Source organism: Solanum dulcamara, chromosome 9, assembly GCF_947179165.1.
Source record: "Solanum dulcamara chromosome 9, daSolDulc1.2, whole genome shotgun sequence".
Taxonomy (NCBI): domain Eukaryota; kingdom Viridiplantae; phylum Streptophyta; class Magnoliopsida; order Solanales; family Solanaceae; genus Solanum; species Solanum dulcamara.
The window spans coordinates 18,189,623-18,215,669 of NC_077245.1; the positions used below are offsets into that span (position 1 = coordinate 18,189,623).

General features: G+C 36.9%; 1 protein-coding gene across 2 annotated transcripts; it reads right to left on the reverse strand.

The window, feature by feature from the left end:
• Positions 1-446: 446 nt before the first annotated feature.
• Positions 447-24,231, reverse strand: LOC129902611 (probable magnesium transporter NIPA4). 2 transcript variants are annotated; one of them, XM_055977941.1, is made up of 9 exons: positions 23,695-24,231; positions 18,156-18,212; positions 13,199-13,289; positions 12,947-13,107; positions 12,695-12,822; positions 12,392-12,529; positions 4,570-4,662; positions 1,619-1,724; positions 447-1,534 (listed from the first exon to the last, which is right to left on the reverse strand). In XM_055977941.1, the coding sequence occupies exons 1-9, from the start codon at positions 23,858-23,860 to the stop codon at positions 1,434-1,436; spliced, it is 1,041 nt and encodes a 346-aa protein (XP_055833916.1). In that variant the 5' UTR covers positions 23,861-24,231; the 3' UTR covers positions 447-1,433. The 2 variants fall into 2 exon arrangements, with proteins under 2 accessions (XP_055833916.1, XP_055833917.1); XM_055977942.1 differs by lacking the exon at positions 4,570-4,662.
• Positions 24,232-26,047: the final 1,816 nt, after the last annotated feature.

Here is a 26,047-nt window from a genome sequence, read left to right on the forward strand (position 1 = left end):
CTCGGGAGATGAGGGGTGACGATGAGGATGTCGGTGTTGATTTCTCAAGTTTTTCGTGATTGGATCTACTACTTTAACAATCAGTATTTTCTATTTGTATGTTTTTATGAACACAAAGAAAGCTACTCTATAAGCCAATTATTCCTAATTTTGTGTACTTAATTATTTTCTATTCATTTCCAGTAGATAACTCAATACACAACTTGTAATTGAATATTTGAATAGTATACAACATACCCAAATAAGTTGGTTCAGCAAAAATTGAGTGACTCAAATCAAGTTGAGCTAATAAACATATCATGATCAAACACAACAACAACATATACAATTATTTCTACAAATGAAGTTTGGGGAGAATGGGTGTACACAAAATCATACTCTTACTTTTGTGGAGATAGAGAGGTTTTCGATAGACTGTCAATTTAAGAGACTCATTTTACAAAAAATAATTTGAAAGAAATGCAAATCATGATCAAACTCGTACAAAGTTTATTTGTATCAACATGATTTTGAAATCTTCATTTTTTGCGACAAAATTTTCTTACGAGTCAATTTGAACTATATAAGTAATTTGCATGCTTAAATGGATACATTGAGACAGGGGAGGAGGGGGTGAATGCCTTGCTTGAAGAGTTGCATCACTTTGAGCTTGAGCTTGCATCTAGTGACTCAGAACAAAGTATTTCAAAACTCATGAATAACAATATATCCAATGTAATCCATAAGTGGAATCCGGAGAAGATGGTGTGTAGTGTGTACGCAGCCTTGCACCCCTACCTTGTGAAGATGTAGAAGTTGTTTCCGATAGATCCTCGATTTAAAAACTGAAAAGGTCCGGACATATAACCAATCAAGGCTATCCTTGAACAAACTTACTTTTTTGGCTAATCTATGACCAGTTAAACCAAATAAAAAGGTCTACCCTGTAACAAAAAATGAAGGAATTGGAGCTTCCTTAAAGATGACCAACAGTAAAATCAACTACCCTATCTTTCATTCATTTGGAGATTGTTACAAGTAAAATTAGGAAAATAGGTACAAGAATGGGAGAGCTCCATATGATTCACTCCATTTTAAAAGAATAAGATATTCTTAAATGCATCAATTTCAAACTTCACTAAGATATATAGAGAATTTCTTCAAGCACCTGCCTGAGAGTCTTTCCTTAAGTTCTGGGGAGATGTCAGCTTCGATGTCGCGAGGAAGTTCCACTGCCAATGACAAGAATGCTATACCGGTACCTGGTCTCCCACTTACACTTTGTCCTAGAGTAGTTTTATGTACAAATTAATGTAGCATGTGTAAAGCAACTATTGCATCAGCTAACAAGCCAAACACTTTCTTCATCTTATTGTCGTCCACGAGTAGAACAGGAAGGATCAATAGTTGTCATGTCTCTTAAGAAAAACACTGTGATATCAACGTAATCTTGGCTATCGCATGGATTCTCGATTCTTAAGAGGAATGCCTTCTTCATTGGAGCCTCCCCCTTCATCATATTTAGGATATCGCATAAACGCAGATGGTGAAGAAACTGTGAATGGAAGAAAAATAGTTATCAACTCAAAACCCACAAAAGGTGAATTCTATTATTACTAATAGTAATTTGAAAGGATACCCTCAACTAAGTCTTTGGTTTTGTGAAGAAGAAAGGTGCCTGACAAAATGGTCACAAACCCACAGAGTTCCGTAATAATTTGAGTTGCAGTTTGCCCATTCCAATCCTGTTCCAGAAGCATGAAAGACATTTTAGCATCAGATAAGATGGTTGAAGAGGATGTCTTTCACACACAAGTCAAACTTATCCAAATATTTGACTAATGGAAATCACTATCGTTCAACACTTCAAAGCAGTTACTCCAACAAATAAGACAAGTATTTATGGTCAATAAGCAGGAGGGGACACAGAAAATTGCAACTCCTCCAAGAAACACAAGTTCCACCGGGTCTGCCAGGGTAAATAAGCATTTTATGCTTGAAGGCATCATGTGATTGATGTTATAAGATGTGCTCAATACCCTAAGGGATCATTTGGTAGAGTGTACTAGAAGAAATAATGCGTGCATTAGCTTTGTGTATTAGTAATATCTTGTTTGGTAAACTTTTTCAACCTCTATTGTGTATTGAAGAGTGTAATACTAATACATGGAAATCGATGGTATTAGGAATGCACGGGAATTCAATGCATGCATTAGCATGGTTAAAGACCCAATTGCCCCTCAAAATCCTTTTTACTTACATCTTTTCCACCATATTTGTGGAGGATATCTTTGTAAATAAAAAAAAAAATATAAAAAAAATTATGCAATGCATGTTATTTTTAATACACTCAACCAAACAATGCATACGAAATAACGCAAGCATAACTAATACAAGCATTAATACACTCTATTTAGAATTGTTCTTATACACCCTACCAAAAGACCCCTAATAGTACAAGCTTCTGGCTTTTATTTATAACATAGGCAATTGCTTTCTGAAAAAGACTTCGTAAAGTCACTTGTTAGCCATGCAAATATATAATCTTTTGGATCTATCCGAACAGAATAGACAGAGAAACATATAAACTATAACTGTGACTTGCAGGTTAGAAGGAATGTTCAAGATTGGGAACTGAATGATCTACTACAGGTACTCACATTGTTAGAAGGTTGTGCAGTAAACATGCAGACAATAGACAGAATGAAATGGGGGAATTCTAGCAATGGTCTATACTCTGTCAAGGCTGGTTATAATCACTTCTCCTTCAACAATCCTATGATTGACAAATGGCCTTAAAAGTATATTTGGAAGACCAAGAGCCTGACAAAAGTAATTTGTTTCAGATGGACAGCTCTCAAAGACGCTTGCCTAACACAAGATAATCTATCAAGAAGAAGTTTTCAAATAGTCAACAGATGTTACAACTGCCAGACCAACTCAGAAAGCACCAGCCACCTACTTCTCAACTGTACTGTTTCAGCAGTCTTGGCGCATATTTCACTCGATTTTTGGACTAAGCTGGGTCATGCCATTCAGTGTAAGGAATGCATATGAAAGCTAGAATGTCTGGAGAGCTGATAAAACCATCAGGAATATCTGGAGAATGGCACCTGCCTGTATTTTTTGGTGCATTTGGACAGAGAGGAACCTGAGATGCTTTGATGGAATTTCAACTCCAATTCACTCCCTAAAGGCTGGATGTCGTATCTGTTTAATTAGTGTAAACTCTCTCCTATAAATAGCATATAACAGTTTTTGGATTTTGTAAGCTCCCTAATCCTAGTCTAATTTGTTTATTGCGTTTCACTTCCCATACTATTTTGTTGCTGTTATTGCTTCTTTTCTCGATTGTACACTGCTTTTCTTATTAACGTTGCTTTCTATGCCTCGAATGGAATCTTTTTACTTCATCAAAAACATATAAACTATAACTGTCAGCCACTACCACCTCCCTCACCCATTAGACGATCAATTCTCTAGTAAGATTCACAATTCATATGTATGAAAGGATTTTTTCTCTTTATTACTAGAGAAGTCCTGTAATACAAAATACTGATTAGATATGTTTAAGAGTATAAATTGTTACATGCCAAGCTCTAATAGTTGGCAGTTTCAGAAAAGTAAATAGGAAAGGAGAAGTCCTCAAGAATTATTAAAATGATTCTCAATAATCCAAGTTAAAAAATTATTCAGAAAGATGGCTGCTTCTTTCCCCTCCAATTTCATCAACGGGAGGGGGAGGAAGAGAGAACATAGTTACTTTCATTTTTAGCTCCAATTTCATCAATTATGATAAGGAAATTTCGATTTCATCAGTGACTAATCTTAAATACATAATCTTCTTTATCTTTCCTTTAACTAGTCACTAGTCATCTCGCTGGAATCATAAAAGGCCTGTCTCCTCTGCATCAATGTTTAACACAGTACAACTACTATGAGTGTTCTAAAGTTCAACCCTTACATTTTCCAATTACGTTTCTCATGCACCAAAATGGAGGTCTATGATGGCCTGGCCTACATTCATTCTACACTCACAAAGTTTTATTATTCCCCACCCACATTGGCCAGGCAAGGACACATTCTTCTGTACCATTGTCACTCCTGATCATGTTTATGTCTAGTTAGGTTCAATATGATTCATCTATGTTTCCTTTCCAGGTCTTCTATTTTTAGGCTTCATACATACCCCAGGCAACTACATAAGTAACATGATACTCACGAGGTGGCAGAATTGTCGGAAAAGATGACTTAGAAGTCTAGGATCACTGACCTCCTACACTACAACCATGAACTAGGTGTTCAAAAAGTCCATGTTTAAGATGAAAAATAGGAACATTCCAGAGGGAAAAAATCATTAGGTGAGATGATAAAGAAAATTTCCACCCACAAAAAGAAGAGAAATCCCTTTTCAATTCTCAACCAAAAGAAAAATCAACAATTATGCATATTTTTGATGGTCATTTATTATAAAACTATACGAAATGTCGCTCATTATCTTCTTCAAAATATTTTCATTGAATCAAATTGAACAATTCAAAGAAAACCATGTGGTGTATAAGTTAACATTAGTAAAGAAAGTAGTTGCACCTTAAACATGATGACACTGGCGACTATTGTGAGTGATGTAAACATTACATAGTATATTGGTGATACAACTGCTGTGTTGAATGTATCAAGAGCCTGCATTTGAAAAATGAGGAAAATTTGGTGTAAAGATACGGAAAAACAATGATTTATCCCCAGCCCGGAAAAAAAGGAAGAGAAAAACACCAGGAAAAGACAAGGATATGCAAATAGATAAAACAATCATCAGAAATATAAATGTCCATTGAGTAAAAAATGACCAGCTCAGGTTCTGCAGCTATAAATGTAGTCTTACGTAGTCAGTCATGGAGCGACATAAGTTCAACGGGCAAATCAATCAACTACGCTTCAAGCCAAACTATTCCGAATCGTCTATATGAATGTGTCTGTCCATTTGGGTCTATTCAGGCAAATTTCATTGCTATACTAGTAAATAGGAAAACTAGATGTTCTCTAAACCACTAACTTTCCCCAAGTAATAATCAAATCTCTTTTTTTAAAACATTGGTAAAGTTGTCTTAGCTTCCACCACTTATTTTGAGTCTTGCTACCCCCTCTTCTGATCCAGCAACTAAAAAGGTCAGAAGTGTGTTCTGGCATAGTCCAGCTGAAGCCTGTGATGTTGAGGAACAACTCCCAAATCTGTGTAGTGAATTTGCAATGTATGAATAGGTGTTTGTTTGTTTCCCCCGTCAAATTTCATAGGAAACACCTAGGGACTAGTTGCATTCCTTTTTTCTGTAGGACTTCTTGAGTTAAGCAGGCTCTTTTGATGACTAACCAAGTAAAGCATTTCACTTTTGTGGGGATCAGTCCTCTCCAAATACTCTTCCAGTGAGTCTGTAACCCCAACTTGTATTCCTTTCTTGTAAGCACTGTTTACTGTGAAGTTACCATCCTTGTTGTGCTTCCATATAACTCTATCTGGTGCATTTGTTACTAGATTGGTTCCACCCAATTTTTCTAGCAGAGAAGCCACCCTATCCACTTCCCAATCATTCAATAGCCTCCTGGAAGACAGGTCCCAGCTTTGAGTTGTCCAGCATTCACATACTCTGGCTTCAGGATTGTTGCAGATTGAGTAAAGATATGGGAATGACTCAGTTAGGGGAATTTGATCAATCCATCCATCTCTCCAGAACTTAATCTTGTTGCCATTTCCAACTTTGAGAAACACATTTTCTTCCATAGAGTTCCATAAAGCTCTAATTGTCCTCCATACTCCCCACCCATAGGGTTCTGAAACTCTCTCTGTACACCATGGGTTTAATCCCCCATACTTTGCCACTATAACCTCCTTTCACAGTGTTCTTTCCTCACTAGTATATCTCCACAACTACTTCATCAAAAGGCTCTTATTTCCAAATTCCTAATACCCAGTCCCCCTCTTTCCTTGCTCAGCATCACAGTGTTCCATTTCACTAAACAGTAACCCTTGCCCTCTCCCTCTTTGCCTCTTTTCCAGAGGAAGTTTCTTCTAAGTCTGTCCAGTTTTTCGACAACTTTCGGAGGAATTGGATATAGTGACATAACATAAGTAGGTAGTGAATCTAAAACAGAGTTTATCAAGGTCACTCTACCCCCCAAGGACCGATATTGAGCCTTCCATATTTACAAATTTTTTCCTGCTTTTTCCAGAATTCCATCTCATAGCTCCAAGGCTTTATGTTTGCTCCCTAGTGGCATTCCCAGGTAGGTTGTTGGCAATTTCTCTACTTTACACCCTAGAATGCTTGCCAATTCTTGAACCTCAGGCACCTCCTTGACTGCGATCAAGCTGCTTTTTCCCCAATTGACTCTTAGACCTGATACTACTTCAAATAAGATCAGAACCAATCTGATGTAATTCAGTTGTTCAGCTTCTGGCTCACATAGGATGATAGTATCATCTGCATATAGCAAATGACCAATCTCCTTTCCACTCCCCATTGTCTCCTATATGGAAACCCTTGATCCACCTGTTCTGTGTAGCTATTCTCATCATGCTGTCAAAACCTTCCATTGCTAGAATAAAGAGAAAAGGTGATAGTGGGTCACCTTGTCTCAGTCCCCTATCTGATACAAAGAAGCCAACAGGTTCACCATTTACCAGTATTGAGAACTTGACCGTTTTAAAGCACACTTCTATCCATTTTAGCCACTTACTGCCAAAGTCCATTTGTCTCAAAACATTCAATAGAAATCCCCAATTTACATGGTCATAGGCCTTCTGGATGTCTAACTTGCATAATAAACCTGCAGCTCCATCTTTCATCCTTGAATCTATGTACTCGCTAGCTATTAATGCAGCATACATGATCTGTCTCCCTTTTATGAAAGTCATCTGATTTTCATTGACCAATTTGCTCACCACCCTCTTTAGTCTTTCTGCCAATAATTTCGCTATGATTTTGTAAACCCCTCCTATCAGACTGATTGGCCTATAATCTTTTAGCTCTGAAGCTCCAACCTTTTTAGGAATTAGAGCTATGAATGTTGCATTGAAACTCTTCTCAAAATTCTGATTGGAGTGGAAATATGATGTAGAGTATTTATTATGTCCTTCTTCAAAACTTCCCAAAAGGTCACAAAGAAAATCATTGGAAAGCCATCCGGTCCAGGAGCCTTATCCTTGGCACACATCCTAATACTTTCTAGGATTTCTTCTTCCTCAAAAGGCCTTTGCAACCATAATTGTTCCTCTTCAGTTATCATAGTAACATCTTGAATGCTCAAATCAGGTCTCCAGTGTTCAGTTTCCTTGTATAAGTTTATGTAGAAATTCTGGACAGCCTCCTTGATCATAACTGGATCTTTCACAATGTTACCTTCTATCTCAAGTTGTTCTATAGTATTGATCCTCTTATGAGAGGTGGCAATTCTGTGGAAGAACTTTGTATTCTTGTCTCCATGTTTCAACCATTGTACCCTGGACCTTTGTTTCCATGCTATCTCCTCATTCTTGGCTATCTCTTCAAAATCCATGACCATATTTGCCTTATGGAATATTTCATCATTAGTAAGCATCCTGTGTTCCTGTATTATCTCCCAGTTTGCTATCTGGCTTAAAAAGTCTTCTTTTCTCTGCTTCCAGTTACCTTTGTTTTCTTTGCTCCATTCTTTCATCTTTACCTTTAACAAGTTCATTTTCTCAGCTAATATATATCCTACTCTCCCCTCAACTTTAAAAGAGTTCCACCAATCTTTTACCTTGTCTTTAAATCCCTCTACCTCCAACCACCAAGATTCAAATTTAAAATAAGATTTTTTCCATTCCCAACCACCACATGTTCGGCTAATAGGATTATGATCCGATGTTATTTTTGGTAGCAGATTTTGTTTAATGTGAATAAAGCTTTTCCCCCACTGCGCACAATGAAGAGATCTATCAATTCTGAAGCACTTCTATGATTGTCCCCTCTTCTCCAAGTGTAAGATCCTCCAAATAAAGGAGGATCTATCAACTCCAACTCCTCAATACAAGAGGAGAAATCTGTTATAGCATCACTAAGTCTGTTCTCTCCGATGGGTATCTAGTAACATTAAATCTCCGCAAACTATCCATGGTCCTACAAACCTTCCTCTAATGACTGTCAATTCCTCCCACAACATCTTCCTGATCTCACTACTACAATCAGCATATACTGCAGTTATGTTCCAACTGAAGTCTTCACTTACCCCTGTGAATTTCCCAGTTAGGCTTTGCCTGCCAATCTCCACCAATTACCCCTTCCACACCCTTTTATCCCACAAAATTGCAATTCCCCCACTGCTCCCCTTTGCCTCCTTATGAACTTCTCCCATCCATCTATTTCCCCAAATGTTCGGTATTAATCCATCAATAGTACCCTCCAACTTTGTCTCAACTAATACATAAATACCTGCCTCCCCCCCCCCCCCCCCCCACTGATGTAATAATTTCCTTACAATGTCCCTTTTATCACTCTCGTTCAACTCCCTCACATTCCATAAAATTATTTTCACTCTCATTGATTGGTTAGAGCTAAAACCCTCCCACTAGATCTTGGTTCCCCGTCTTTGAAATTCATATCAAAGAACAAATTTCTCACCTCTTTTGAGACAACATTGTTAGAGTTTACTGTCTTCATCTTCTCTTCTTTTCCTGTCTCCTTTTCCCTCCTTTGATCCAGCTTCGTTAACATGATGTATGCTTCCTTTTTGATCCTTTAAAATCAACACCAAATTGTTGACCTAATTTTATCATGTTTGCTTGGACCCATTCTGTGGCATTGGCAGCTAAGTCTTCCTCATGTGTGCTATTGTCAACCTATGAAGGTTCTGGTTCTATGTACATAACCAAGAGAGAATCTGAAAAATCCATCTCTCCTTCTCCATTACTTTGAGTTAAATTGTTCTCCCTTATTGATCCCCCGTTCCTCCTAAATTCCTTCATGTGGTTGTAATGGATTATCTTGCTCTTTCTCCCTTTTTTCCTTTCCTTTTTTTACTATCTCCTCAAGTTCTCCCTCACCTTCAAATTCGACGAAGTTCGAACAACTGCATGCCTCTGAGTTTGACATATTAATGACCTCAATGAAAGGCTCTGTGAAGAGCTTTTGTTTTTTCTGGCCCCACTTCTTTTGGATCTATTTTATCCTTCAGTTTATTTGATTTAAAGTAAATGGGCTTTCCACCATCTGGCCCACCACTTAAATAAACTGTGAGGGTCTTTTCTCTTTCTTCCCCGACTCCTTCCAACTGTCCACTATTACTACTGGAACACCCAACCCTCTTTAATCTCTCTCTTGAAAGAGACCCAACTGTGGACACATGCCTTGTGTCAGCAAAGGACATCTATTTTCCGTATACATCTATATCAGAAATATCTCTCTCTGCATTATCTCTTCCTTTTTGGTGAATAGCCTCTGTAGATCTAGATGTACTAGGGTTTGACCTCTCTCCTTGGGTACTGGCTGCAACAGTCATCTTCTCCGGCTTTTTTTCCCAGTAGGTTGCTAGTTCTTCACACAATATCGGCATCGAGAAAACTAGGTTTTCGTCCTCGACATCTATGGATGGTGGAATGTTTTCCCTAGGCCCTTTAACTTTGATTCTGGCCTACCGTAAGTGGTTTTTGAGCTCCGTTTCTTCTTCATTCTCCAGCCAGCCTCCACATTTTTCTCCTATCTTTCTCATCGTTTCAGAGTTCCAGAGTTGCAAAGGAAGCCCCAGACCCTGATCCAGTACCAATCGAATTTTGTTGTATAGCCCCCTTTGTTGGATGCCACCACTCCAGTTTGAGGATTTGGTCTTTGTCGCTTCCATTCTCCCATCAGAATGCTCTACTGCTCTTCTTGACTGAAACTCAAAAAGGAAGTTGAACCCATTCATGTCATACACCTGAATGTTTGGCACTCTTTACAGGTTTGAATCGCCCATTTTCTAACGTCGTTGCGCGTCGGGGCCTCTTCTCCACCAATGAATCTCCCAACCAAACATCTTCGTAGCTGAGCATTATCCTCTGACCGACAGATTTTGCCACATTCATGGGTTCTTTTCTTGCTTCAGGCATCCGTTGCTCCCATTTAAGCTTTGTAATAGCTTCTTTGTAATTAGCCCCCTCCTTTATAGTGTTCCACCTTGTATCCCCTTTTGTAATAAATGTGCCATGTGTATTTGACTCTTTATTAATAAAATCTTCAATTTTGTGAACCAGTCTCCCCCACCCCTCATTAAATTGGTTCTCTGGAAGAATGATGATTGTTCTGTTCTGTCCCTTAACAGCTATTATTAAGATGTAGCGACCATATTTATTGAACTTTTGGTTGCAATAAATGTAGGTTGCCAAGTCTCTGCATCTCCTTGATTTAAAGATTTTCCCCTCATTGCCAGAGGCTTCTTGCATCCTTTTGCACAGCCATAGAAGAACTCCCCTGCTAATTGTCATCCTCCTCATTGAGAGTCGCGATCTCTCTACCCAATCGAACCAGGCGTCCGTGCCTGAGAAGGAGGCTGTGATATCAAAAGACTTTGCCCCCATTCTGAAAAAAAAGTCGGTTATCCATCTCTGGAAGAAATGAAAGAGATTTGTAAAGATTTTAGAAGAAAAAGTGGAGTCTCCGATGGTGGAAGACCATCGGAGAAGAGTTCAAAAGCCCAAAAGGGACTTCTGAAAGTTTGCCTAGGGAAGTGTGCCTGAAAGCTTAGGATAAAGTTAAGTTTTTATTTACAATAGCTTTTTGATAGTTGTAATATTCAAATCTCTTACAAAACTAAAAAGACTAAGAGCCCGTTTGGATTGACTTATAAGTTGTTTTCAACTTTTTTGAGTGTTTGGCTGGCCAAGTTAAAGTCATTTTGTGCTTAAAATAAGCCCTAATAAATAATTACGTTTATTTGGATGGACTTATTTTAAGCAGCTTATAAGTTGAAAACATCTTATAAGTCAAAAAAGATAAGTTGGGTTGCACCAACTTATTTTTTAAAAACTTATAAGCAGTTTTCAACTTATAAGTTGCTTAAAATAAGTCCATCCAAACAGGCTCTAAGAACAACTTATTGTAAGTGTAACGACGACAACTAAGCATCAATCCAAACTAGTTGTCTTTGCTTGTATGGATCTATACAGATTCTTTAATTCCATTTTGTTCAATTCTTAGTTGAGTCTGCATTGATTTCGACAAATTATAGGTCTAAGGAAATTTCTCTCCATGTGATTCTAAGTCTACGCAGTCTCTTTTCAACAGTTTCAATCATCATACTATCACACTTAAGGGCCAGTCCATTTGGATGCTTATCTTGGACATGGTTAACCATCTAAGACAACCCTTTTCTATTCCCTCTATGTACTCATGAAGTGATAATTTCTGATCTTTCCAAAATTGTATGACATCCATATTTCGATGATAACCATCTAGATTGTAGCCAAGGGGCTCTGCAATGATAAAGGCAAGTAGTTTTCATTATAACATTTTGAAATGTTCACTGATCTGCAGAAAGAGCTCTATCTCTCAGTAACATTCAACATTCATCAAACAACAAACATGTGAAGGTTTTATTTTTAGTGGAGATATTAGCTTCCTCAAGGTCATTGAGCTATCAATTATGTGCATGTTGATCCTCTAAGAAAGGCCCCTTGACAAGACACTATCTGATCATTGGTAATAACTGGAACCTCGTTGATGCTCCAAAAAAGTTACAAGAAACAAAAGGCATTCCTCATTTATAGAACTGCATTTTCCACTCCTTTAAAAAACCCTTCTATATATATATTATTTGTTTGGCTCTTCTATATATCCACATTAGCGTTGCATTAATTGAGCTACTTCCAATGCTCTACTTCTCTATTTTCTCCTGAATGTCCAACTAAGGAGCAAATCTTTGATAGTGGCTAGCCTAGTCCAATCCAATGTATTCCAAACAAGTTTAACATAGTACATCATAGTCTATTTGCTACCTGGCAGGAAAAAGGCAATTGGTCCACATCTTAATAAGATTGCTTGCACATGTAACACCAGCTGACATATGTTATCCTCGTCCTCCTTATGCTCAGCTGTAAGGATGGTCCCTTTGGCTGCCAGCTAAGCGAAGAAGCAACCTTCTTGGTGCTCTAGGAGACCACACAGAGGTGTGATGTCTATGAAAAGAGAGAGCCTAGGCTTCTAAATTTAGTAGCTCAAGTTATTTTTTCAATAGGATCTTAACTGAACAAACTTCATTACATTTATTGTAAGTCAAATTGCAACAACCAACAAGATATAGGCTGACACCTAAGAGTCCAAGAGCATAAAGATACACCAAGTTAATGTTCAGAACTTCCACACAAATGACGAATATATCCAAGCATAAAATAACAACAAAAAGAACTGAGAATACATTTCGTTACCTTGTTTAAGTAGTTCATTTGTGTAAACACGCATGTCACTACGACAACTGCAAAGACCCATGTTTGAGGATACAACAACTGGTTTGTCCCAGAGAATGTTAATTTTAATGCTATTCCTAGTGCTTGGACACTCATAACCTGCCAAATCATTTATGATTTTTTCAAAAACAAACACAATTAGATCACATGGATGTAGCCCATGTAGGAATGATGCAATAATAACAAGCTTAAGGAAAAAGAGAACCCAGATGAGGTAGGGTAAAAATGAAAAGCCGAACTCCAACCAGATAGCTGAGTGCCTACCCCAATAGAACCAACAAGTGAACAAACTCCAATATAAGCAATTATATGAGTCTGTCCATATTTTGGAGCATACTGGACAATGATTATGACAACTGCCACTATAACCAAAGTTGCATATAGGAGGAATGCTGCCATGAGTAAGAAAGTAGCAAATTATTGTCAGTAAAAAGTTTTGACAAATTAAGCAATCAAAACTTCCATGCTCACAAAATGTCAAGAAGGACTCGGCTTTTTCAGCATTCAAATGCATACCAGGTTCCGTGGCAAGATCCCAGAGTTCCTTTACAGACTCAATTTGACGTTCTTGAGGTGCATGCAGAACAATGGTTGTTGAGCCCACAACGCATAGAACACAACCAACTATTCCAAAAATATGCAATTTTTCTCCCAAAATCATATGAGCAAGTACAGCACTGCAAAAATAAATAAATAAATAGATAAATAAATGTCGCCTTGAAGGTAACAGATAGCAAAGCTGAACAATCATTTCCAGCCTTCTCTTGCCTGATAATAATACTGAGTGCACCAAGAGGTGTGACTAGGACAGCAGGTGCAAATGCATAAGCTGCAAAGTTAGCAACTTCTCCAACAATCACTGCCACAGAAGCAATGCACTCACATCAACTCATGTTTGTCGTCTTCTTCTTTTTGCAAATAGAAAGGTGAGGAGAACATGGATATGGTTAAAATGCTTCAAACAAAAATAAAATAACAAGCATGGTATCCCGGTAAAAACATCTCCTTTTTAGGGAGAGGTGGAGGCGGCAAATCCTTAAGGAGATTTAACTTTTTTACAAGCAATATTGGAAGGATTTTCAGTAAATGCATATTTTTTTTCCCTATGGAGGCTTTTGAACAAGTAAAAGACCATATTTTTTTTGAGATTGGTAACTGTGTCTATTTCTGTAAATCAGTACATGGGTTGTACTGAAAACCATATTTACATAATGAACTCTAACGGCACTGTCCTATCCCTATAATGTGTCTAAAACATCAATGATACAGACAATGTCATTAGAGTAAATCTGATTACACCAAAAACACAAAGTTAGAATACAATTCAGTTTTACTTACTGCATATTACTCTCCCTATTCTCAAAAACTCTAAGATTTCTCTCTTTCCAAATAGTAGCAAGAATGATTCTCCAGTTGCTTCTGTTCTTTGCTTGTGATCCTGCTTCTTCCCAACTGTATAAGGCCTCTGAAATTCTACCAGGCATGGCCCATGAGATGTTTTTGAGCCTTAGGAATAGACTCCACAATTGGCCAGTGACCTTACACCAGAAGAACAAGTGATTGACTGTCTCTGCCGTTTCCCCACAAAAAAAAACATCTAGAACATAGTGGAATCCTCCTCTTCATCAAATTCTCCTGTGTCAACACAGCTTCCTTAGCCAGTAACCACACAAAGCAAGCCACTTTGTGTGGGATCTTGGCCTTCCCGATGTGTTTCCAGGGCCATTCAAGTGCCGGCATAATTGGGTGGTTCAACTTCCTATATGTTGCACTTACTTTAAAAGTCCCTTTACAATTCCCCAACCACTGCAATATGTCCTTCCCTGTCTCCAAGCCATTAAATTGTTCAATGATGTTGAAGAATTCTGCAACTCTTGGAATTTCCCAATCATTAAGGTGCCTTCTAAATACAAAATTCTACCCATGAGGGGTCCATAGTTCAGCTATTGTACTCTGGTGCTGAAAAACCATATTACATATATCTGGGAAGAGTGTCTCCAGATTTCCCGCCTCATGCCAGTCCTCCTTTAAGAATCTAGTTTTAGTGTCATCTACCACTTTAATCTTGGTGTTTGGTTTGAATTCATTCCAAAGTGATCTAATAGATTTCCACAAACTAACACCATAGGGAGTGGTAACTTCCTTTGTCATCCAATTGTCACTCTCCTCATATTTTGCTTTTATGACTGTGCCCCATAAATTCTTATTATCATTGGAGTATCTCCAAAGCCACTTCATTCTCAAAGCTTCTATGTGCTTGATTCTTCAGGTTCTTTATCCCCAAACCCCCAACTCTCTTATCATTAATCACTTTTTCCCATTTGACTAAGTGATACCCCTTCCTTTCCTTGTCGCCTTGCCATAAAAAACTTTCTCCTGATGCTGTCCAACGTATTAATGACTCCTGGTGGGACAGGATATAAAGACATCATATATGTTAGAAGAGCATCAAGCACAGAGTTGATCAGAGTCAATCTTCCTCCAAGTGAGAGGTACTGAGACTTCCACCTTGCTAGTTTCATCTCACACTTCTCAATCACACCATTCCAAATTTCCAAGGAGTTGGATTTGGCCCATAAAGGCATACCCAAATAAGTAGTTGGAAGAGCACCTACTTTACCCCCAAGAATTAACTTCAGATTCCCCATATCTGTCACTTCATTAACCGGATACAAGAAGATTTTCCTCAAGTTAACAAGATGTCCAGACATTCCTTCAAACAAGACCAGAATCAGTCTCATAATTTTGAGATTGTTCTCTTCAGCATCACAGAATATCAGAGTAGCATCTGCATATTGTAGATGAGTTATCTCTAGGCTTTCCCTTCCAGCTCTAGCTACTTCAAAACCTCTAAACCATCCTTCTCTGTTTGCATTCTTAGAGCCTGTTTGGATTGGCTTAAAAGTTGGTCAAACCTACTTTTAATCATTTTTAGCTTTTGGGGGTGTTTGACAAAGTTAAAAATAACTTAAAATAAGTTTTAAATGACTTTAAAAAAGTTAAAAACCAAAAGTAGGACTCTCCCTACTTTTTATTTTTTGACTTAAAAGTCATTTTAGTTTGACTTTTTATTTTTTGACTTAAAAGCTACTTTTTTCAGCCAATCCAAACGGGCTTTTAATCATATTTTTGAGTCCCTCCATGACTAATAGGAAAAGGAAAGGTGATAAGGGATCACCTTGCTTAAGCCCCTTTGTGCACTAAAAAACCCTGCTGGAGAGCCATTTACAAGCACTGAGAAGCTCACTGAGGATATGCAATATTTAATCCATTGTCTCCATTTGAGGCCAAAACCCACCTTCTCTAGCATATCCATAAGAAAATCTCAATTGACATGGTCATATGCTTTCCCAATATCTAATTTGCATAGAATGCCTGGTTTTTTCACACTTAACCTGGAATCTATAGCTTCATTAGCTATGAGAACAGCATCCATGATTTGCCTCCCCTTAATAAAAGCTAGCTGTCGTGAGTCAACAAGCTTAAATATCACTCTTTTTAGCCTTTCAGAAAGCACTTTTGAGAGGACTTTATACATGCTGCCTATCAAACTGATAGGTCTAAAGTCCCTTAATTCTTTTGCACCTTTCTTCTTTGGAATCAAGGCCATGAAGCTAGCATTGAAACTTCTTTCAAACCTCCCTTGGTCATAGAAATGTTGAAAATTCTTCATGATGTCACCCTTGACCACTTCCCAACATTTGATGTAGAACCCCATTGTAAGGCCATCTGGTCCTGGTGCGCTTTATCCATTGCACATTGCTTTAAACTTCTCAGAACCTCCTCATCATCAAAATTTCTTTCTAGGTCCTCCATTTCCTCCCCTGTTAGCCTTGGACAATTTATGAAATTGTTGCCAGGTCTCCATTTAACATCTTCTGAGTAGAGTTTCTGGTAGAACTCCATTATTTCCCCTTGGATCCTTTGGTTCTTGGACTATATTCCCCTGAACAAGCAGTTGATTATGTTGTTATATCTCTTGTGTGCATTAGCCATTTTGTGGAAGAACTTGGTATTCTTGTCCCCTTCCTTTAGCCAAAGAGATCTTGACCTTTGTCTCCAGTATATCTCTTCATTTTTTATTAAATCTTCCAGGTTCAAAAGTAAAGTTGCCTTTTCCATTGCTTCATCTTCTGTTAAAGTTCTATCAGTGGGAATATTTTCCATAGTCACCAGCTTTTCCGGAACAGTCTTCCTCTGTTGGCCAAGACTTCCGTGCTCACTTCTACTCCATTCCTTCAATTTATGTTACAAAGCTTTTAATTTAGATGCCAAGATGTAGTCAGGCTTCCCAGTATAATCAAATGAGTTCCACCACATCCTAACTCTATCTGTGAACTCATCAGTCCTTAACCACCAATTCTCAAATTTGAAATAACTTTTGTTCTTCCAGGAACCACCTTGAAGAGCGATTGGGGAGTGATCTGACATTATTCTTTGCATAGTATACTGTTTCAGGTTGCTAAAAGCATCATCCCATTGTTGAGATACCAGGATCCTATCAATTCTTGAAGCTATTTGATGGTTATCCCCTTTAAACCAAGTGAACTTCGCATTTTCCAGTTGGAGATCAATTAGATTCAAATCCTCACATCAAAGTAGAGCAACCGTGAAGAACTCAAGTAAATATCCTTGCGTTCAGCATCCATATTTGTTAGAGAATTAAGAAAATCGACAAATATAATGTGGCTTCAATAGTCAGAGGGACTTCTTTAAGATATATTGATATCCTTCAGAGGGCCCTCAGCCGCTCATCTCCTGAAAGCCCTTCTATTCTCTCACACTAATGAAACAAAACAAGCAAAATAACAAACAATTTACATGTTAACGTTATCTTTAATAGTTGATTCTTTCTTCCTTTACTTTTAACTTCTCAATTCCTCTTTCACTCATCCTGGATCGAGAATACAAAATTATCCTTCCCCATATTCAATAAATTTAGTTACCAAGAAAACCAGCTTATATAACATGCATGCACAACGGCAGGGTCTAAAGAGGTTCCAATCATTAACTGGTTGAATTTTGGACCTAGTATGGGGGGAAAATATCATCCATAATCTGTCAGCCAACTCAATATGCATTATTTATCCTTGACATAGATGTCTATTACCGTAAATTATTCTTTTCTTTTACCAGGAATTTTGTGTTGCCTTTCACAAGTCAAATACTTTCTGTGACAGGGCATCTTTCCTTTTCTGTTCTTTCTCCCTTGATCAGCTATTAATATATCGTATAGGCTGAAATAATCTGAGGTTCCCCCTTTTCTTATTCTTCTTTCTTTTCTTTCCCCCTTGGTGCACCCATGAGGTTCTTGTTTGCATAGATGAGTGGGTGACTTCCGTAGAGAACCAAATTTTGATGTAGGTTTAACTACCTTTTGGTATACTTCTTGTACGAGGAGATTCCCCCAAGATTAATAAGATCATTTACCTTATCAAAAATAAGTTAAAATCAACTGAATCATTTTGTCCATATTCCTTAATAGCCAAGTAGATAGCATCTACTTTTCTATTTTTATATTCCTTGGCAACATAAAGAAAAGAAAAGAAAAGAATAATGAGTTTGGAAAATAAATCTCTTTTTATATAAATTTAAATGCTGTACATTTCAATTCTCATCTCAACAGTCATGCCAAGTCACAAAAAGACATTATTTGGACCAGACGGGAAAAATATTCAGCACAATCCTCATATCTCAGAACATTGAATACGATAGGATAACTAACTTGTTATCATTCCTGCCCACCAAAGCGGCTCCATCAAGTAAGAATAGCCTCCAGAGCCTGCCATAGCATGTAAAAATAAGTAAAAGCACATTGCCTCTAGGTATGTAAATTGAATAACTTTTAGAAACATTTCATTTAAATCCAAGATCTAAGATGAGTAAGATTTTTAAAGAGGCAATCCATTTCTTATCCAACAGTTTCATAAAATATTTGAAAGCCAGACACCACCACCAATCCATTTTTCTCCGTTTTCTTTTTCCCTTTCTTTTTGATAACTGAGAATTCCTCGAGGGGCCAGTGCCAGACCATTCAAAACTTAACGAATAATTGGTCCGTCCTTCTACCCTTTTCCACTTAAATACCGGGCTTTTGTCTATGGAAGGACTCGAACTTGTGACATGCGCCTAGCCCAGACATCACGTGTTGCAATCTTACCACTAGGCCAAAGCACTGGGGACAAAAAATTATTTACATTGGAGAATCAGGAAAGGGAAAGGGAAAGGGGAAATGGGACACTTCATTTTCTTCTTATAAAGCACTTTCCATGTGGAAAATTGCAGATGAAAAAAGAAGGATCACATACGGGTTAATCCAATTGACAATTCTACTGCAGCACACATTTGACAAAAAGAATGAAACATTACATGAAATACAAAGCTAATGCCAAAACAACCTCACCCTTATAAATCACAGTCGTATCATGAACCCATTTATTTAAAGGACCAAAACCAACATAAAAATTGAAATACAATGGAAAAGGTTTAGTCATTATATGCACATTGCATGCACTCTTACACTTTCTATCCATCTTCTTCACAAATAGCTTATGTAGCACTAACTCTAGATAAAGCATGAGAGAATCCATGTCAAGAACAGGCACATGGGCAAGGATATGAGATATGCCTGAGACTACTAAAGATATGGGAAATGAGGAAGCATTCTTCAGAAGCAGAACGTAATGTTGTAGTATGCTCATGTAATACTTTCTTTGAAAAGACTCTGAAAGTAGGTAGAACACCACATTTATGAAATCAGTTTTAGAATTTCTTGTCTTCCAAAGGCTATGGACAAAGAAACAGATGGAATCTTTTTTAGGAAGGAACAAAACAGATGAGATCTTGAACATGTCCTCTCAAACAATGGCGTACGCATGATTTTTTGTAAGCGGTGTCCACATATAAAGAAGTGAACAAACAACTATAACGACATGAGAGATGACAAGTTTGAGAATAACAACACCAGCAATTTCAATCACCCAGAAGTTGTAATTAATTACAGAAACGGATGAGTAACTTCTTTTCAAAATTATCGTTCTAAATCCATGTATGCTATACTAAAATAATTACTTTTTAAGGATTGAATATTCTATTCTCCCTTTGTGGTTACGAAATGTTAGCTGGCGTGTCGGTTTAATCAATTTTTTTGGCTGGAGGATGGGGTTTGATTATTACGGCCTCTATGTTTTAGACAAAAGAGGCCTGTATTTTTTTAGACAAAAGAGGCTTAGAAGTTAAACAATGAGAAAATATGCAAAACATGTACAGAGCAGGTTTTAAACCCCGTCCTCGGTTACGCAAGTCGACGCTCTTGACCATCAAAACAGTTTTGCACATATCTCTCTCTCTCACTCTCCTCTATCTCTCAATCTCTCTCTCTCATCTTTGTCCTTCAATGAAACAAAATTTAGTAACATTTTTGTACGGAAAAGTAAATATACATTCAAATAACTATTAAAAAGATAATTATAAAAAGAAATGTGGTTCATTGAATGGTGAGCTCTAGCAAGCTTTTCAATTTCTTGATAAAAATATATCCAATTTAAGAGCAACTTATTACATTGGAGTAATTAATTATAATGACTGTTTACCTTTATTACAAGCAATGATTTCTATTTATTAATCCACTATTTCATGTAATAACTAAAGGACTGATTCATGAACCAATATAATTCAATTCATACTCCCACCTATATTGCTTAGACTCTCCAAAAATGTTGTCACACCCGTGACAGATACTATAAAAATGCAATATTTTTGGAGGATCCGACACGCACCCATCGACATTTTTGAAGAGTTCAAGCAACATAGTTCCCCACTAATGGTTCTTAAATACTTTGATTTAAAATTATAAAATTATGAGAGTTTTATAAGATTGGAATTCCACCGTGAATGGGAAAGAAAGAGTTACAAATGCTAAACATATGTATGTACTTTCCTCTATTATTTCCCATTTTCACTCAGGTTCCTTTGTTCCTTGCCCATGTATGGTAAGAGTGGTTGGTATTTTTCTTAGAAACTCACGTTTGATTTTGCTAATAAACTTTAATTCATAATTTTGATCTAGCATCTGAGCATGTGTCCATTTTTATTCTCCGCCCAGTCCCATAACTGTATATTTGTTTGATGGTTTGACAAAAAAAAAATCATGATGTTTAGCCTTCTCATCCGTTTCATTATTTTTTGGGGTAATTAAACCTATAAGTCTCTCATTTGAACTTCAAGTTCATCATTTGGTTTTTTTATAACTTCTTCTTTCTTATCGCAATCAACACAAGCATTTTAATTCAACAACAACAACAACAACCCAGTGAAATCCCACAACATGGGGTCTGGGGAGGGTAGAATGTACGCAGACCTTACTCCTACCAAGGTAGGACGGCTGTTTCCTGGAGACCCTCGGCTCAGTAAAAGCATAAATGCATAAAAATGTTAGATAAGAATAGAAAATTAAAAGCTTTATGAGAAAAACAACAAACAAATAACGAATAGATAACAAATAAATACAAATAAATAAATACAAATAACAAATAACGATTAAATAAATAAATGAAAGCGTCACAGGTAAAATTAAGTAATCAAAGCATAGAAAGTAATAAATAATAACAGAAATAACAGAAATCAGAAGTCAAAGCGCAAGAGATCGTAATGCACTACTACGCCTATGAATAGAGAAGAATAACGAGACTATGAACTAGCCTTCTACCCTAATGTGGGTCCTCCACACCCTCCTACCAAGAGTGTTTAAATTACTATGAAACCAAGATTGTATCTAAAAGGTTCTTGACATGGATGAAATAAAGGTATTACAACAAGCATTTTAATTCAAGGAAGGAAAAAGAAAATAAAGAAAACTGGTGGTATAATCCACTTAGGTTTCTTTAAAAAGGTATATGTGCAACATGCGTGCCCAGACAGTAGTTGTTTATATGCATATTTAGTAAATTTCCTACGAAGCAGTGTCGGATGACACTACTTCAACTAATGTGTCCCCCTGCTCCCAAATTTGACATTTTCTGAGAAAAAGGAAAAGAAAATCATGAAAATTAATCATCAAGGATGGTACTATGATGAAAAACACTCCTACCAAGAGTGTTTAAATTACTATGAAACCAAGATTGTATCTAAAAGGTTCTTGACATGGATGAAATAAAGGTATTATAATGTTAAATTTCTCCACGTAAGCGGGTCACATCATTTAAGTATTTTTATTAAATTGATACTCTGTTTAGCTAATAACAAAAGGAATCTTCTTTTAACCAAAGAGAGCTCATAGAAAGTGGACATTGATATAGTCAAGAAGTTGATTTCTTACAAATATCCTACACACAGGTAGTTATACTCTTCTGCAGTAAATGAAACCTTAATTATCAGGAGTACAGCAAACAGTAAAACCTTTGTTGTTTAATAGAAGGTGTGGTGACCTGAAGCTGTGGGACCAAACTAACCATATACATCTAGTATATTGTTTGTGATAATGTAAAAGTAAAAATATCTCAACTGAGCATACACATCTTGTGAAGCTATAGCGGACAACTAAACCAAAACCAATGAGAAAAAGACAAGGATCTCAAAGATAATATCCATATTCTTTACAATCATCCACAATGACTGCCAGATAATAATGAATTTGCTACCCTCAGTTCTAGTTTTCTACTATTAATAAAACAGAAGAGATCATAAGGATATATTTCAAAGCATCTCAGAACTTAAAATGATAATAGGTTTGAATCCACAAAAAGATTTTTATTTTTTAGTGCCAAAAGATTTGTTGTCTAAAGCAAGTGTCAATGTTTTTGATTATTGATAATCACTAAATGGTATGTTCAAAACAATAAAGAATGTCATAAAGCAATGCAGAACAGGAAACTTTTACTGCCTAATTATATATTTGAGTCATATTATATTTACTTGGAAGGTAACAAGAGTCTGACTCATTGTTAACATGCTGAACAATTTTTTTTGCCAAAGTGATGTCACAAATTTTTCATCTTTTCAGCAATTTCAGTTATTTCTATTAGGAAATTTTGGGTATGGAACAATGAACTCCAGCAAAGATTTTAGTAAATTCAGCAAAACTAGAAATTAAAACAGAAAAAAAGAAGGAACATAACTCCAGCCAACAGCAATACCATTTCCTATGAAGTCATAGAGTCATAACAACATAAAAAAGTCACACCCAACAGTGTTGCCTAGTGGCCAACGAAGTGGGTTGAGCACCAGTAGAGACAATCATGATCATCATTAAAGAGGTGATAAGGACAATTCTCACCGAACTTATGGATTCTTATGAATCAACTATAATAATGTGCTACACTTATGACTATATTCATGATGATGTTATGTAAGACCCCAAAAGTTGGAAAGTCGGAAAACGAGGATCAAAAGATGATTTCACAGAAAAACTCAACTTTTGGCACTAGGTGGTCTTCATGGGACCCACTACGGGTTGTGAAGAGGACCACGGTCCGTGAAGGGGCACTGTGGTCCATGCCAGCCATTTGGGTTCCTGAGGTGGCGACCATGAGAGGCCACCACGAGCTGTAGTGCGGACCACGGTCTATAATGGCCTCCGTGGTGAACCCCTCCTGCAGGTCCTTGTCAGGACCATCTTCACGCTCCAAGTTCACGGACCATAGTGACCTCCACGGACCGTGAAGGTCTCCGTGGAGCAAGTCCTGAAACTCTTCCCTGCAACCCCCTAGTTTTCAAGACCAAGTCTACTACCACGGAAGACCACCACGGACCGTGGTGGGTCTCATGGTGGGGCAACCTTCCAAAACCCCTCTCACAAAATCTCAAAGTCCCTCTCCATAAAGGGGACCACGGACCTTATTATCCACCACGGTCCGTGGCGATGGCCCGTTTTGGGTCACAGATTCAGTTTTAATGAAAGGTATTTTGGCCATTCCCTATACTTTCATTAATGACTGTGGATGGTTTTTGGGAGATGGCAGATATTTCATGAAATTAGTTTTTGTAGGGGTAAGCTAGCCTGGACACCATGGTTATAGAAAAAAAAACATAAAAAAAAGGCCAGCTGCATGTCAAGCATTTCTCATGTGCTGGACCAATAAATTCAGAAAGTGCATTTCCTGAATTCCAACTCAGTTCATAAAACAAACAAATTTCCAGCATTTTTATTCCATCAAAAGGACTAATAAGACATTTAAAGAAAAAACCAGTTCAATTTCAGTCATTTCTAATGCATTGGATCAAAAACCATACAACTTGTAAAAAGTTAAGGCAATAGTAAAAAGTACCTGCCCTTAGGCCAGATGCAGCAGCTTTTTGAAGACCCTTTTTCTTGATGATAAAACTGGACCCAATAAACAAACTAGAAGAAAGAGCCAGGCACAGACCATTAACATTATCAGAGGAGATTTGTTGAGAGTCCCCAAAGCTAGCGGCCTGCTGTGAACTCCCCATACAGTCTTCTTCAATAATCGAAAAACTTCAGTGACACAGAAACTCTCTTTTGCCATTCCATCGGAAACCCATTTTCACATAAACAATACCATCAATTCTTAGGTTAATTGACACAATTGATGAAAACCCCAATATGAACAAGAAAGGCAGTGACAGTGGTTGATTTTTTCAAAGAAACAAAGTGGGTAATGAATGAATTGATCTGTGGACGGACGGGGAGACAAAAGTGAAGAAGACGACAGAAGTCTTGTTTTTCCTGTTTCTTCTTTGATGGGAGATTCAGCATTCAGGAGAGAGAGACAGACACAGTCAGACAGAGATCGATCTTCCTTTCGGCTTTTGTTACCTAAACGTTAATTTAGGATATTACAAATTTTATAGGATTTTAGTGTGCTCGGATACGTCCAAATATATATCTCATATTATATAATATGGGGTTGCATGTATCTTAAATTGTACATAGACTAAACTTTGTTAGCCTTCTTTCCATTTTGCTCGTCATTTTTTATGTATCTGATATTTCAAATACATATAAATCACATCAGATATATAAACTCCCAAGAAATTTTCTTGAACAAAGAGTGACCTAAGAGCCAGAACTTTTTTCTAATACATATACTATATTCTTTCTTTGTGACGAAAAGGAATAGAGAAAATACTTTCCCTCATTCTGCTAGATTTTCTATGAAGATATATCTGTGTTAGTTTTTGTGCTCCTAATTTAATACTAGAAAAGCTTGTTGAATCATTAGAGATACACCTATATCGGGTGAAATATCCTTGAGAACGGTGTATTTTGAAATGCCTCAAGCTATGAAATTCCCTATAATTGTTCGTAATAAAGTATTTTTCGGAAGATTTCCAACAAGCACCACCCACATTTGAGAAGAGACCACTGTCCTAGAAGAAAATGTCCAATAAAGATCATGGCTAAGGTCCAAAAAAAATTCAATGACCCTAACTTTTATGCGTAAATATTGACCCTCTTAACTTATAATCTAGCAATTATTTAATTAAGTTCTAATACGATGAAATTATTATGCATGTAGAGTGCTACTTGACAACATTTTTAAACACAAAAGAGTAGTGTAGTACTCGCACCATCAAATACTAGCCGAGGTGTGTTTCAATAAATTATTGGTGATAGTTCAAGTATGAATTATTGTAATATTTTATTCATGAGAAATTACTTTTATGTGTGAAATGACTTTTTTTCCCTTTCCCTTAGCGTTGTCATGCTTATTATGTGTTGCGGAAATGATTGACATGGTTTTCGATGCGATCGGGTGAGATTTTAATAGTTTTGAGTCTTTTAAGTTGAATTATATTGAAATGGTTGACTTTGGTCAACATTTCATGATCTGAGATTTGGATCGTGATTTTGTCAGTTGCGTCGAATCTGAAATGTCGAGGTTGGTCTATTAGGATGGTTGGTTACAGTCCCGAGACCTTAGGTTGTGATTTAGGTGCTTACGCAAAAAGTTGAGTTTTTGGCCTAAAGGGATTTCGAGGGGGTATTTCTGTCATAACATCATTTTTTTGGAATCCGACGATTTCATTGGTTCTGAAACATGTTTTATGATCAATTTGCATTATTGGTTCGTGTTTATAGAGATTCGAATGAGTTCCGAGGGTCAAAGGATTTTTGAAGGCTTTTAGTGCACACTTTTAATGACGGAAAAAATAGGCTTTTAGCAACAAAATTGCCAAGTTAAAATTTATTCGAACTCATTTCGTATTTTTGATATTTTGAGAGCTAGAAAGGTCCATTTGAAGTGATTTTTGATGCATTTTTCTCCTATAATCATTAGGTAGGTATTTCTAACTTTAGTTTACCTATAACCATTAGGTACGTATTTCTAACTTTAGTTTACTCATTTTCCAAGATTATCCCTTTTATATTTCGTGATTTCTATCTACAAAGTGGAGATAGATAAATAAAAAATTATTGATTTGAAGGTTGATTTGGAACGAGTTTTCATTGATTTTTGGGATTTAAGGTCCTTGTATTGTGGGTAAACTGATTTTGACAAAGGTTTTCCAAAATTTCTTGTTTTAAACCGCATTTCAAATGAGATTTTTTTTGGTTTTTTCCTAAAGTTGGAAAAATAGTTTTTACTCAATTTGAACATCGATTTGGACTCATTTTCACTTGGATTTTCACCTATAGACTCCTTTTCACTTGAG